The sequence below is a fragment of the Hyperolius riggenbachi genome, chromosome 1, assembly GCF_040937935.1.
Source record: "Hyperolius riggenbachi isolate aHypRig1 chromosome 1, aHypRig1.pri, whole genome shotgun sequence".
NCBI classification, from domain to species: Eukaryota; Metazoa; Chordata; class Amphibia; order Anura; family Hyperoliidae; genus Hyperolius; species Hyperolius riggenbachi.
The window spans coordinates 292,215,798-292,231,791 of NC_090646.1; the positions used below are offsets into that span (position 1 = coordinate 292,215,798).

The following is a 15,994-nucleotide window of genomic DNA, read 5'->3' on the forward strand; positions in this document are numbered from 1 at the left end:
CTGCAGGGCCGCACAACACAGCACACAAGTGATTCCCCCTTCCTTTTTTCCCCACTAACAGAGCTGTCTGTTGGTGGGGTCTGATCCCCCCCCCCAAGTTTATTTTATTCTTTTTATAAATATTTATTTTAATATTTTGCTAAAAAAATCCTGTATTTTTTTCTTTTTCATCCCGATCCCTCCCTCCGCCGACCAATCAGCTTCATCGGCTGTCATAGGCTTCAGTCTATGAAAGTGGATTACTTCCGCACTGACAGAGGGGACAGCCGTGTCTGACAGAGGGGACACTGTCTAATATATAGTCAGGGGACACAAACTTTTGGCATCTAATAGGCAAATTATTAACAAGTAATATTCAGATGACTATGGCCCTTGAGTGCTCTCAAATTCAGGAAAACTTTAGCAAATTGTGCCCTTGGTGTTAAGAATTTCCAGGACTCTGGGAGAGAAAATAAACATTCTTTGTAGAAGGGTGGCTAAATATGTATATTTACTTCTGTGAAAAACACAAACAACTTGGACCTTACAAAGCTTGTTTATTGGTCAGTGGGGATAATACCAACCAGGTGCAGACAGTGTTTTCAGAATAATCAAAAAACATACACGCTGAAAGTTGTAATATGCGACTTGGAAATATCCAATCTTCTACTACCATGTAACAAATGTATTACTTGTCTTCTCCAAAAACAAACAAACAAAATAACATAAGTAAAATTAGTAACCCAAACATAATAAAAAATAAAGTTTGCGACTCAAGAAATATCCAATCTTCAACCTACCATGTAACAAACTAACAAAAATAACATAAAGAAGAATTATTAACCTAAACATCCCAATGGAAAATAAAGTTCTTAAGGCTTCTAATGAACTTCCACAATATCAATAAAATATTAGCAGTCTGAGTATTACTGGGTTGAGGTATTGCAGCCATTATGTCCAGTGTGTCTTCAGGTGTTCTTTTAATTGTGGGATGGTGGCTAGTTGAACTTTGCACACATTACACTGCAAGGGAGATTTAAGAAGTTCTGATGCTCCATCCTTTACCACAACTTTTCCTTTTTGTTTTATCATTTCAATTACCTCTGAAAAATAAATGAACATTCATTGAAGAAAAAACTATTATATGAGACAAGGAAGTAAACCTTTTGCATGAGCAGTTTTTAGCTGAAGGAGGAGAGGATCTGCACAATGCCAAACAGCAGAACTACTTATTAATCTATGCATTTAAACACTGACTACAGTAACACATGGCTGGCATGTTTTGAACCACCCTGGTCTTTAGTCACAGTTGCTGTACAATGGCTTCTATCACAAAAAATAAAGTCTTTAACTGAACTGGGGCAGACATCAACACACACCCAAGGAGGGTTGGCACTACCTAGAACAAAAATGGAAATGGGGGAGGCGCATGTGCGGCGGATCTAGGATGGCCGCTTAGAGTCAGAGCTCCGGCCCATCCCCGCACTGATTCCGCCGCTATCAGCCACATTTCCGCTTCTTCAGCACGGTGTTCACAGAGACCAGACCCCGAGCACTCACCCGACCGGATGACAGCCAAATCCAACCCCAAGACGACCCCGCAAACCGGGTCCATGGATCGGTTCGTCCGCCCCTCTCCAATCCCAGATGGCGCCGATCACGCTGATCCCTCTGGCGCTGCTGGCCCTGCACTCCAGACCGTGCATCAGCAGCAACCTGGCTCCTCTCCTCAACCACCAAATGAGACTCCGCTGACAGCCTCTATGTTAGAGGTAACGCTGGATAGACATTACAGATCTCTCCATGACTCCCTGCAGCAGGTAATACTTTCTGCCATCAGGGATCTTAAAGGGGACATTACATCACTAGGGGAGCGTACCAATACACTTGAGGAAAAAATAGAGGCCATGACCATCAAACAGCAGGATATTGAAGATGAGCAGCGTATCATGCAGAATGATTTAAAAGCCATAAGAGCTGCACAGGGGGACAGTGAAAATAGAGACAGGAGACAGAACATCAGAATTAAAGGCATGTCCATGTCAGTCACACCAGACTTACTGATACCCCATCTCCGTGACCTATATCAGTCAATCGTGCCTGATCAGCCAAATGAATTCTGGCGCATGGACCGAGCTCATAGGTCCCTGGGAGAAAGACAGACGACAGCACGTCGCCCCAAAGACGTCATAATCAGGCTACATTATTATGAAGCAAAAGAGGCTTTAATGCGAGCCCTCCGCAACAAACCTTAAAGAGAACCTGAGGTGGGTTTGATGAATGTTATCTGCATACAGAGGCTGGATCTGCCTATACAGCCCAGCCTCTGTTGCTATCCCAAACCCCCCTAAGGTCCCCCTGCACTCTGCAATCCCCCATAAATCACAGCCGTGCTGTGAGGCTGTGTTTACATCTGTAGTGTCAGTCTCGGCTGCTCCCCCGCCTCCTGCATAGCTCCGGTCCCTGCCCCCGTCCCTTCCCTCCAATCAGCAGGGAGGGAAGGGATGCAGGCGGGGACCGGAATTCTGCAGGAGGCGGGGAGAGCAGCAGACTAACACTATAGAGATAAACACAGCCAGCTCTGACAAGCTGTTTGTCAGCAGCGTGGCTGTGATTTATGAGGGATTGCAGAGTGCAGGGGGACCTTAGGGGGGTTTGGGATAGCAACAGAGGCTGGGCTGTATAGGCAGATCCAGCCTCTGTATGCAGATAACATTCTTTAAACACACCTCGGGTTCTCTTTAAGTTTCTTTTAAAGGGGATGAACTCTCTATTTTCAATGATTTGTCACTTATCTCTTTAACCAAGAGGAGGGCCCTCCAACCTGTCAAACAGCTTTTAACTGAGGCAAAAATTCCATACAAGTGGGGATTCCCATTCCGTCTAATAGTGAACAAACTGTCTCCAATATTCGCTTACTGACATAGACGACGCTCCCCTTTTTCTGAAACAAATGGGCCTCCGCCCACCCTCGAATATGTCTTCTCAGCATGCTCTCTCTCCCTCTGCCAGATCTCCGCCACGAAAAATACGCCATGTATCTGATTGGGCCAAAACCCCAATCTGCAGCCTTACCTATCCTGACAGATCAGAAGATATGGATGCTCTCCCACGCTGACTCATTTACTGGAAGGCTAATTATACCATAATACTATACTTGTTCTATGATGCATAAAAAGCTACTATATAGCATTGCATAATGTTATCCCAGGTTATCTACTGGTCTCTCATGTTTATGTTTAACCACTTGAGGACCACAGTAGTAAACCCCCCTAAAGATCAGGCTGTTATTTTCATAATTGGCCACTGAAGCTTTAAGGCCAAGCTGCAGGGCCGCACAACACGGCACACGAGTGATCCCCTCCCCCTTTTCTCCCCACCAACTGAGCTCTCTGTTCTGTTTATTCTTTTTTTTAATAAATATTTATGTTCATTTTTTTGTACTGATTTTTACTAATTCAGTTTTTTTCTTTTTAGAAATCCCCTCCCTCCCCCCAGCCGGCCAATCACGCGATCGGCTGTCATAGGCTTCTGCCTATGAGAGCCGATCGCTCTCTTGTCCCCCAGGGGGACAGCCGTGTCACACGGCTGTCCCCAGTACAGCGCTGCTGCTGATCACAGCGCTGTACTATGTAAATAGACGGCGATCACGCCGTCTAGCAGTCTCCCGAGCGGCAATAGCCGGCTCCAGGATCTGACGCCAATCGGCGTTAGGGGGTCCTGGGGCTGCCGCCACGCCCATTGGCGTGGCGCGGTCGTAGAGTAGTTAAATAGATGCGGGACACTGGGTTCTGGGAGGCTACTCTTGGACACTCATAAGTCTGACTGGCCCCTCCGAGGACCAGCCATACTAAGGCAGTCTTCTTCTTTACAACCACTTTTGGTTGTACTTTTATGTTGCCACAGTTTAAGCAGTGGCTATTATAGGTTTAAAATTGTTCTCATGAAGGTATTTTATTTACCTATGTTCAACGTTTGTTTATTCTTTTCTCTCTTTCTATACTCTCTCACACTATCCGTATCCTACCTCAAAAGGTTACCAATCCTTTTAATGCTGACATCTACTCTTTAGAAAATGGTTAAATTATATACACTGAATGTTAAAGGCCCTAATGCTCCGCAAAAAAAAAAATTCTCTTTTGAGGGACTTACGCAGACCTGTTCTTTTTACAAGAGACACACCTAACTGCTCAGGACTCAGTACGACTCAATAACAGACATTATACTAATATATACCTTGCCTCTGGACCTAAAAAACATGCTGGGGTAGCAATTTTATGTAAAAAAAAGATCTGCCCTTACAAATAGATAAAATCATATGTGACGATAAAGGACATTATTTGATATTACTAGGGTCCCTTGCAGGTAAATCAGTTACATTAGAGAATGTCTATGTTCCTAATGTACAACAAATCCCCTTTCTACCCTTTCTTTCCAAACTCCAAAAGAATGCTAGAGTTACTATTATCCTAGGAGGGGACTTCAACTTAGCCTTTTCCTCTACTAGGGACAGAAGTAAACGATCTTCCACATCTTCCCTTATCACACATGAACGTAACTCCCGTAAATTCCGAATACTACTTAGAAAATTTGGACTAATAGACTTATGGAGGGTAGCTAACCCGACAGCAACAGACTTTACCTTCTACTCCCCCCCTACCCCCCCCCCCGCCTCACACTCACGTATTGACTATTTCTTCTCTAAAGCCCCACTCCTGCCCATTTTAATAGACTCCGGCACTTCTCTGCATAACTCTGCTTACAGCATTGGAGGAGGTGAGCCTATTACAGCCGGGTGCTCACCAAAACTAGCCGGGTGGAGCACCCGGCTTAAAGAGCCTGGGGAGAACACTGCACATAAACCATTACATTGGAGGCTAAATGAATCTATACTGAGAGATCAAACGCTCACTATAAACTGCCTAGAAGAACTGCGTTCTTTCTTTGAGACAAATGTTGATTCTGTCTCATCTTTTGGCCTAGTCTGGGAATCTCACAAAGCTTTTATAAAAGGTTTTTTTTATAGCACGGGGTTCTAGGAAAAAACACGATGTCTAAAAAATTAACAGAACTTAACATATCCCTTGCAAAGGCACTTATTGTCTATAAACAACAACCGACACAAGAACACTTTTCAGATATCCAACAGCTTAAACTAGATATACGCACTCTCCAATCCTCTCAACTGGAAAAGAGCTTAAATGGACTAGACAGTTATTCTTTGAGAGAGGTAATAAACCACACACCATACTGGCTCAAAAACTTAGCCCGCAGAGCTCTCAACAGACAATATATTCGATGAAAGACACCCAGGGTGTTATACATTACGATCCGTCCAAAATAGCTACCATTTTTACCTCTTTCTATGAACAACGGTATAGCCTACCACAACCTTCTGACAATCCACAATATGCAGAAAAGGTATCATCTTTTCTAGGAGCAGCTCAATCATCCTAAATTAACGGATGAAGACCAGTCTACTTTAAATGTTCCTATAACCCCAGCTGAGATACTAGAGGTTCTCAAAAAACTACCATCATCCAAATCTCCAGGGCCAGATGGTTTACCTTGTTCATATTATAAACATTTCCAATCAGTCCTCACACCTTTCTTAGTAACCCTGGCCAATAAAATCATGAAAGGTGAGAGCCCACCTAATTCTATCCTTAACTCCCTTATCACAGTCATCCCTAAAGAAGGCAAGGATCCCCAACTACCCCAAAGCTATCGACCCATCTCCCTTCTCAATTCTGACTTAAAAATGATCACAAAAAACAATAGCCAAACGTCTTCATCCCATATTACTCAGACTCATAAACAACGACCAGGTGGGTTTTATCAAGGTCCACCAAGCAGGAGACAACACTCGCAGAGCTATTGACCTAATCTCACTAATGAACAGATCCAATAGGCATTCTCTGCTTCTTAGTTTAGATGCAGAGAAGGCCTTTGATCTATTCACTGGTCTTTTTTAATCAAAGTTATGGAACACCAGGGATTTACAGGCCCCTTTCTCCACTTAATTACATTTCTCTACTCCTCTCCAACAGCCTCAGTCAAACTTCCTTTTGCCCCACACACTCCCTTCTCTATACGTAATGGTACAAGACAGGGCTGCCCTCTTTCTCCTCTCCTCTTTGCCATTAGTATTGAACCATTAGCCACAGCCATTAGGCAAAACACCAACATAAAAGGGGTTTCCCAAGGTAAACATGAATTCAAAATATCCCTGTTTGCAGATGACATCCTATTAACCATTGTAGATCCCCTTACTTCTCTTCCAGCTCTACATGACATCCTAAGTTTATACGAATCTTTATCTGAATTCAAATTGAACCAAAACAAGACTGAGGCTCTGCCCATAAAGATCCCTCCCAACCTTCTTGCCTCTTTAAAATCAAGCTTTCCCTATAAATGGCAAACTCACTCTATAAAATATCTAGGAATCTATCTCACTCCCTCCTACAATACTCTATATACATATAATTTTCCACCTCTTATACAAAGAATCTTGCAGGATTTATATAAATGGACAGCTTATAAGATTTCCTGGCTAGGCGGAATCTACGCTTTGAAGATGAATGTTTTACCTCATTTATTATATTTATTTGAGACTCTACTAGTTCTGGTTCCTTCTTCTCAACTTAAGGCCCTACAAACTGCCTTTCACAAGTTTGTTTGGAATCATAAAAGACCAAGAGTCCATAAAACTATACTCCTCTCACCCAGGGAACAGGGTGGCCTTGGACTACCACATATTCGCTTCTACTACTATGCTGCTCACCTGCGGCAGTTACCTGAATGGTCTAGTCTAAAAGTCCATACAAAATGGGGCCTTAGAGAGGCAACTAGCATGCTACCAGTTTCCCTAACATCTTTACTTTGGACGCAACCTCCCCAAAACTACCTCAACAGCAACTACTTCCTACTATTAAATTCACCACACATAAATGGCGTAATACTGTTAACAGGGCTAAGTTGAGGTCCTCTCCATCTTTACTACTACCAATATTAGGTAATCCTAGTTTTAAACTGGGCCTTTCTGAGTCCTTTATGGCCACTTAGTTCAAATTGGGATATTTTAACCTTAGTAACTGGATCTATCCACTCACAGGCAAAGTAAATACCAAAACACAGCTCGAAGAGAAAATCTCCTTTACCCGCCAATTAATTATGGGTTATAATCAAATCACACATTTTATACGCTCAACCATCCATCAACCGCTCATCTTTCAACATTTGAACGGTTATGCAATCATGCTGGACATCAGAAAGGCCTAATTTCTCAAATCTACCTATTGCTTCTTACTAAATCAGGATCTTGGATACCAGATCATCAATATATGACAAAATGGTCAACCTCATTTTCCACAACTATATCTATGGAAGATTGGGGTGAGATTTGGGAAACCGCTAAGCACTCCTCAATGTGCATACAAATTAAAGAGAACATTTATAAAATTATGTATCGATGGTATCTCACTCCAGAAATACTATCAAAAATCTACCCAGGCACATCAGATTTATGTTGGAGAGATTGTAATGACAAAGAAACTCTAGAGCACATCTTTTGGCTATGTCTTCTCCTATCTCCTTTATGGCACAGGGTCCAAGAACTTATCTCCACTAACGGTGTCACGGTCCCACTCAATCCCCTCTACATGGTATTGAGTAAACCACTTCCAGAAGTGAATAGACATGTGAACCGACTGATCACTCATATATGAACGGCTACTATACTGACTATTGCCTCCGCTTAGAAAAACATAGCTCATTCGTGAGGTAATCCTTAAAGTTAACTGGACTAGGTCCATGGAACAACTTACAGCTTCCTTGAGGGACAAAGAACAAAACTTTCACAAAATATAGGATTCATGGCCCTTTTCTTCAACCACCTACCAACCTCCATGATTACCAGATTATCCACCAACACCACATATGAGGAAATGGGAGGACACCGTGACACCAAAAACAAAATAAAAAGTTACCCCTGTTCCTCTTTTACCAGCATTAGACCTTTAACTAACCACTCTGAACACTAGTGTCTCTCAACAATATTAAGCTATATAACTTAGAAAACCGGATTTATGTCTTTTCTGTCCCTCCATCACTACTTCCTACTTCTCTTTTCTTCCTCTTTTATACCAATCTAACTATTTAGACTTCTTTATGATTCTCTCAGTTATAGTCCATTATTTATCTTGGACTAGGTCTCTATAGGCAAAACAAATCAGATTTCTGGTTCTACTAATGTAATGACATAATACTTATTCCAAACATTGTAAGGTACTAAGATTTATTTTCCTATAGTGCGACTTAAAGCTTATAAGAACTTTATTCATCCATTTACTCACTTGTTACTTCCACTTAGTGAACCTCCAGACTAAAAATCTACTCAGCTGAACTGAAAAGGCTTGGTGTTTATTTAACAGTTTCACAGCATCAGAACTTTGTTTTTCTTACCAAAGCATAGTTTTTAGCTGCATTTTTAGCTGCATTCTTAGCTAAGCTCCACCCATCAAAGAAAACTGCCCGAGCTTTTTTTCCCTGATGCTGTGCAAAGCATGATGGGATTTCCCATGTTGTTATTCACGTTGCCTAGCAACTGGGAGGGGTGATCAGCACACAGGACAGTTGGAACTGTGTCTCATGCTCCCTGTCACCTCCTTTCAACCAAAAAGATGGCTGCCCTCATGAAATCAAACATTTGCCTGTTCTTTTAAAACAGGGTGGGTAAGATTATATTACCTATCTATTTTAATTAACATAACTAATGTAACTTAATGACAGTATGTTTGTTTAGGCTGACGTTCCTCTTTAAGTAGCTCCAATTTAAACTCTGTTATACTCATTGTATGTTTTTTATCTTGATATTACTGAGCACTACTACATTGTATGACGTTCTTCTGATGTTTACATTACTGTACAACTTCCTCTTTCATTTGTACCTTGAAAAGTATATATTGAACCTTTTGCAGATTTTTCAATAATTCCATTAAAAACAGTATAACAAAACAATATGGAAATGGGAGGTGGGATCAGTCCCATTCAAAAGGCCTTAACCTAAAAATCAATGTAAAAATATAGAAGCAAATAGTATATTATGCAGACATCTATCATAAAATACACAAGGTAGTATAACTTAGGTCAAAGCAGCATCTTTGGAGAGGGAAAATTAAAGGGAACCCGAGGTGAGAGTGATATGGAGGCTGCCATAATGATTTCCTTTTAACCACTCTGCGACCGCCTAACGCCAATCGTCGGCTGCAGAGTGGCTCCCCCAGGACCCCCTAACACCGAACGACGCCAAGTCCTGGGGAGGAGATTAGCGTGGATCGCACATCCGCTCTTGAGTGACGGAGCGGAGCTCTGTCAACAGCCTGCTAGCGGCGATCGTCCCTGGCAGAATGACTAGAAAAGAAACCACCATTTATGTTGTTGCTCTACTGCAGCGCTGTACTGGGGACAGCCCTGTCACTTGGCTGTCCCCTGGAGCAGCTCACTACGTGATCCCCTCTCATAGACTGATGCCTTTGAGAGAGGATCGCCCTGATTGGACCTCAGGGGGAGGGAAGAAAAAAAGTCAAATTTATTTAAAATAAAAGAATAAATTATTATTATTAATAATAATAATAATAAAACAAAAAAACAAAGCCTGCAGCAGCGATCAGATGCTAGCAACAGAAAGCACTGTTGGTGGCAAATAATAGGAGGAAAAATTCATTTGTGTGCAAAGTTATATGGCTTTGCAGCGAGCTGTTAGGCCTTGTTCACATTGCGTTCCGATTGCCTTGGGAGTTTTTTTAAGCTTTTTTTTTCCCCCGATTCCCAGCGCTTGGGTGGGCGGTGCGTTTTTGTTAAAATCACTTTTCTAAGCGCTTTTCCAGAGTGTTTTTTTTAATTCACTCCCTGACGCAAGTCAGGAAGTGAACTCTTTGACCCAGAAAAGAATAAATACAATGTATTTCTTTTTAAAAACATGGACGCAATGGCTGCACAAAGCATTTTGCAAGCGTTTCGCGCTTTTCCTCTACCTTCTATTCAGGGCAAATCGCCCTGAAAATGGTACATGCAGCGCTTTTGTCAGCGGCAAGCAAACGGAACGCCCCAATGAGAACTATCTCATTGAAAAGCATAGTGTAGGCGCTTTTAAAGCAATTTGTAAAAATCGCCTGTGCTTAAAAATTCCAAAAAACACCTCTAGTGTGAACGAGCCCTGAAAGCTGCAGATCACTGAATTGTAAAAAATAGACTGGTCACTAGGGGGATGTAACCCTGTGGTCCTTAAGTGGTTAAATAAAACCAGTTGCCTGGCAGTCCTCCTGATCCTGCGTCTCTAATACTTTTAGCCATAGACCTTGAACAAGCATGCAGAGCAGGTGTTCTGACTCTGGTAACTCAGGTTTTACTGGATTAGCCATATGCTTGTTCCAGGGTTTTGACTCAGACACTACATATGCCAATACAATTGAATACAGAGTTTAGAAGTAAATTTTAAATCACAAAAAAACAACAAGCAGTATTGATTGGAATATCTCACCCCTCTGATGTTATAGATGGTTGCCATGGTAGTCCAACTCTCTGTTGTTATACAAACTGTAAGTCTGCTTTCGCTCAGCATTGGTGAAGGCTAAGGTTGGCAGCCAGCTATGTGTCTTCACATGTTTTGCGAATGATTTGGCAACTCACAGCATGACAGATGTGAGTCCATGGAGTGAATTACTTTATTGAACTACTGAGAGTTCAGACTGCGATTGGGTCTGACCTCCTTATGCAGGGCCCAGAAGACTGTTCTGTTGATGGGACTACAACTGGGTCCGATTGTTTACATATTGCTGCAAGTCTATCATTATTGCCCTACAGATTTGGTGGAAGAGGAGTTTGAACATTTTTTATACTGGATTGAATTCTACCTTAATGGATGTTTGGAGCTATTTTTGAATTACATAGAATAATAATGTTCAGGGTTTTTAAAAAAACAGCAGTTTCATTAGTTGCAAATAGTTAACAACCGTTTTTTTTAGCATATGGCTCTTTAGGCGTCCAATGTGTTTGAATAGGATGTATGTATGTGGCTGCTGCTGTGGGGAGCATGAGTGTATTTATATAATAGATACAGGCATGGTTTTTAACCACTTTAGCCTACAGTGTCAAAAATCGTATGCATCTGAGCAACGTTCACCTCCATTAATTCGCCAATAACTTTATTACTACTTATCACAATTAATTGATCTATATCTTGTTTTTTCCGCCACTAATTAGGCTTTCTTTGGGTAGTACATTTTGTTAAGTATTATTTTTTTCTAAATCCATTTTAACAGGAAGATTAAGAAAGAAATGGAAAAAATGCATTATTTCTAAGTTTTTGGCCATTATAGTTTAAAATTAATACATGCTATTGTAATTAAAACTAATGTATTTTATTTGCCCATTTGTCCTGGTTATTACACCGTTTAAATTATGTCCCTATCACAATTTATGCCACAATTTATGGCGCCGATATTTTATTAAGAAATAAAGGTGCATTTTTTTCAATTTGCGTCCATAATTATTTACAAGCTTATAATTAAAAAAAATGTAATACACTCTTGACATGTATATTTAAAAAGTTCAGACCCTTAGGTAACTATTTATGTTGTTGTTTTTTTTATTGTAATTTTTTGTATTTTTTTTATTAAAAAATTTATTTGGGTAATTTTTGGTGTGGGAGGGAAACAGATAATTTTAAATGTAAAATAATGTAATGTAAAAAAATGTATGTGGGTGTAGTTTACTATTTGATCACAAGATGGCCACAGTGAAAAAAGGTCCTGAAGCATACGATCCCGCTACCAGGAACTACAAGTAGGCTGTGAAACTGGTTTTTGTTTTTGCAGAAATACCGCGGTCTCTGATTAGAGAGCGTCGTTTTTTTCTGCGGGGGACTTAGATCGGTGAATGGGAATTATATTCCCATTCACTGATCGGGTGGGGGGGAGGGTCTGGGTAACGGCAGGCAGTGGGAGTGGTTAAAATAGCAGTTTGAATTAATACATGTTTGAAAAGTCAAGTGGGGGAGTATCAGTATCTCTTTTTCTTCCTGTTTTGCATTAGAGTAGCCAGTTAGCCTGACTAGAGTCAGAATGTGGATGTATACTACTATAAAATTCACTGCCTCTTTGCTTGACATAATGGAGAAAAATACAATAGCCAAGACCACAGAAAGAAAATGATGGACCCCTACAATCTGGGTTTATCCTTGGGCACAATTTCACAATGCCTGGAGATTCCATGTCTGTCTGTATAAACAATTATGAACACCTTGGGATCACACAGCAGTGATACTGCTCAGGATATCACATTGTGTCTCCTAGAAAAGCACTTACTTTGGCATGAAACAAGCTAATCAATCACAGAGGACCTTGAAAATATGCTGAAGAACACAGGATGACAATTACTATATTAACAGAACCCAAAAAGCTGCTTAGCAAGAAAGAAGCCACTACCCCATGCTGCAGAACAGGTACAACCAATCACATTACTCTGAGGAAGCCTGCGGTGGGCACGTTTTTAAACATGGCTTTTTAAATTACCCATATATTCCGGTGTATAAGACGACTGGGCATATAAGACAACCCCCCAACTTTTCCAGTTAAAATATAGAGTTTGGGATATACTTGCCATATAAGACTACCCCTCTTCCAACACACACCAAATAACAATTTTAAAAAATCGTATACTCCACCACAAGATCCCCACCACACCATTCCCAGGTCTATACATCTTTTGCAAGTTTGTGTTATGTCAAAAAGGGTTGTGTTATGAGTCTTTTCTACTATTGTTTAAATTACCTCAACTGTTATGGAGCCTCCATATGGTCTCCTATTTACATTTCGCACATCCATGTTGCAAATTCAGGAATTAATACGCTATTCCACACATTTTAGGCAAAATGGTTATTTACTAAGTGAAATACCCCTCACTTCCTATATTCACTGTGTACGGTGATGAACCCCATCCTTACCTCTTCCCCCTTCGTTTTCCCCTCCCCCCCCCCATACCCACTTGCCCATACCCCGGTCTCTCTGCCTAGAGTCCCCGTCACTGGGCCCCTTCTCCCTCCTTTCCACTCCTCTCTTTCCCTTGTATGTATCAGCTCTTGATTTGTACACTCTGACCCAGGTATAACTTTAAACATGACTCGATTGCCCCGTACTACGCTCATGCCCCCCTTGTATTCCCTTACCGGGATTATGATCCTTCTAGGGAATCCGATACCTAGTCACCCTAGGGTGCCTACGTACTTTATTGAGGGTAGCTCTAACATGAGTTTTATACCCTTTGTTTTCTCTTCTTTGCTGCTTACTCTTTCTCCTCCTCTCTTTCCTTTGTCTTTGTTTCCTCTCTTTCCTTTCCCCCTGTCCTATGGTACGAGGAGAGCCCAACGCTTTTCCAACTTCAAACCACCATGATCCCCTCAGTCAAATTTGCTTCCATTAATGCCCAGGGCCTGAACTCCCCTCTAAAAAGAACCAAAGCATTCCAACAGTTTAAGAGACTGAACATTGACATTGTATGTATGCAGGAAACTCACCTGGTTATTAACAGGGAGCCAAACTTTCTCCATAAAGACTATAGACAGGTGTTCTTTGCAAGTGCACAGGTTAAAAAAAGGGGAGTATTAATCGCCTTCAGGAATTCCCCAAATTTTACGCTTTCAAAATCTATTGCGGACCCTGAAGGCAGATATATCCTTCTAACTGGCAAAATCCAGGATGCACCAATTACTATAATGTCATACTATGCTCCCAATGCTAAACAAGCACCCTTTATAGCCCACCTCCTACAAATTCTCTCTACACATAGCACAGGTACAATATTTTTAGCAGGGGATACCAACCACTGCTTGAACCCTTTTTGGGACAGACAACCTTCAGGTACTCCCGCATCGGATCCTTCACAAAAACAAACGAATAACATTATAACCGCATTTCAATCCCTCAATTTAATCGATGTGTGGAGAGAGCTTAACCCCCTTAAAAAAAGGTTTACTTTTTACTCCAATCCCCATGCTTCCTTTTCACGGATCGACCATTGTTGGGTCTCCTCATCATCGTTGCCCCTAGTCAAAACAGCGGTTATCCACCCTACCCCCTGGTCTGACCATGACATGTACATCATCTCCTTATCATCCTTGATCCAGCGCCCTTCTGCAATAAGATGGGTATTGAATCAATATTTACTAACCAATGAAGACACAATTCAATTCCTTAAAGCCAAATTAACAGAATACTTTGAATTGAACGTCCCAGACAACGAACTCTCTGATCTCACCATCTGGGAGGCCCATAAGGTGGTAATTAGGGGAATATTGATTCAATTAGCCTCCACGCGCAAAAAAGAGAAACAACAACTACTCCAAAAACTTGAATCTGATTACCAAGAAAAACATACTAAATTTCAGAACAATCCTACCTCCGAAAACAAAAGCTTTCTTGTAAGCGCAGAGACAGCCCTTAAAGGGACACTTAAGTCAAACAAAAAAAAAAGAGTTTTACTCACCTGGGGCTTCCAATAGCCCCCTGCAGCTGTCCGGTGCCCTCGCCGTCTCCATCCGATCCTCCTGGCCCCACCGGCAGCCACTTCCTGTTTCGGTGACAGGAGCTGACAGGCTGGGGACGCGAGTGATTCTTCACGTTCCTGGCCACAAAACCGCCATCTATGCTGCTATAGCATATATCATATACCATATAGCAGCATAGAGGGTGCTAATGTGTCTGGGAACGCGAAGAATCACTCGCGTCTCCAGCCTGTCAGCTCCTGTCACCGAAACAGGAAGTGGCTGCCGGCGGGGCCAGGAGGATCGGAGGGAGTCGGCAAGGGTACTGGACAGCTGCAGGGGGCTATTGGAAGCCCTAGGTGAGTAAAACTCATTTTTTTTGTTTGACTTAAGTGTCCCTTTAATTTAGGACTAACCGAGTCCGCTGAAAGGCAACTTTCCAACACTAAACTCAAATTCTTCCTTAAAGGCAACAAGCCAGACACACTCTTAGCCAGAAGTCTCCGTCAGTCTGATCTCCCCCACAAACCTATTACTTTGCAAACAGAGCAGGATCCACCCTCCTCCAATCCAAACAAAATAGTAGATATTTTCCGTCAAAACCTGGAGAAACTTTATAATTCCCCAGATCCCTCCTCCCCGGATCAGTTATTTAGTTTACTCTCAAAGATTCCCTTTCCAGACCTTCCCGCAGGCTTTAAAGAACTGCTAGAACGCGAAATCTCTCTAGCAGAAATCCAACTGGCAATCAAACAGCTTAAATTGAATAAACAACCTGGGCCAGACGGATTTAGTGCCATATACTATAAAAAATTGAGTGATGTTCTGGCCACTAAACTAGTCCGCGCCCTTAATAGTATCCTGAAGGGAGCTAAGTTTCACTCTGACTCTATCACGGCCTCTATCAGCATGCTTCCCAAACCTAATACTAACGACCTACTATGGTCTAACTACAGGCCGATTTCGTTATTAAACATTGACGTTAAACTTTTAGCTAAAGTTCTAGCCACGCGCCTTAACACAGAGATTTCAGCTCTTCTACACAACGACCAGGTAGGTTTTATGCCGCATCGACAAGCAGGAGACAGCGTGAGGCGTCTCCTCCATATTATCCACCATGCCCAGACCTCCCAAACACCCTCGATGCTGCTCTCCCTTGACATCACAAAAGCCTTCGACTCGGTTTCCTGGAAATTCTTAATTGCAGCATTACAAAGATGGGGCTTTGGAGATCACTTTATAGCATGGATTAGAGCCCTCTATTCCACCCCTCTAGCTTTTGTAAGTTATAATGGATTCCGCTCCCCTCCTTTTACTATTACAAGAGGCACCCGCCAGGGCTGCCCGTTATCCCCTCTTCTTTTCGCCCTTGTAATAGAGCCCCTGGCCATTTTAATTAGGAACTCCCAAGAGATCCACGGTATCACAATCGGGAATAAAACATACAAAGTCAACCTCTTTGCCGACGACCTTGTC

General features: G+C 41.9%; 1 protein-coding gene across 1 annotated transcript in view; it reads right to left on the reverse strand.

The window, feature by feature from the left end:
- Positions 1-516: 516 nt before the first annotated feature.
- The window catches only part of APTX (aprataxin), a 65,746-nt gene continuing 50,268 nt past the window's right edge, over positions 517-15,994 (reverse strand). Inside the window, exon 8 of the mRNA XM_068233721.1 lies at positions 517-1,082. Within this exon, the coding sequence (XP_068089822.1) occupies positions 931-1,082 (152 nt within the window). The 3' untranslated portion in view covers positions 517-930. The remainder of the gene's footprint in view (positions 1,083-15,994) is intronic.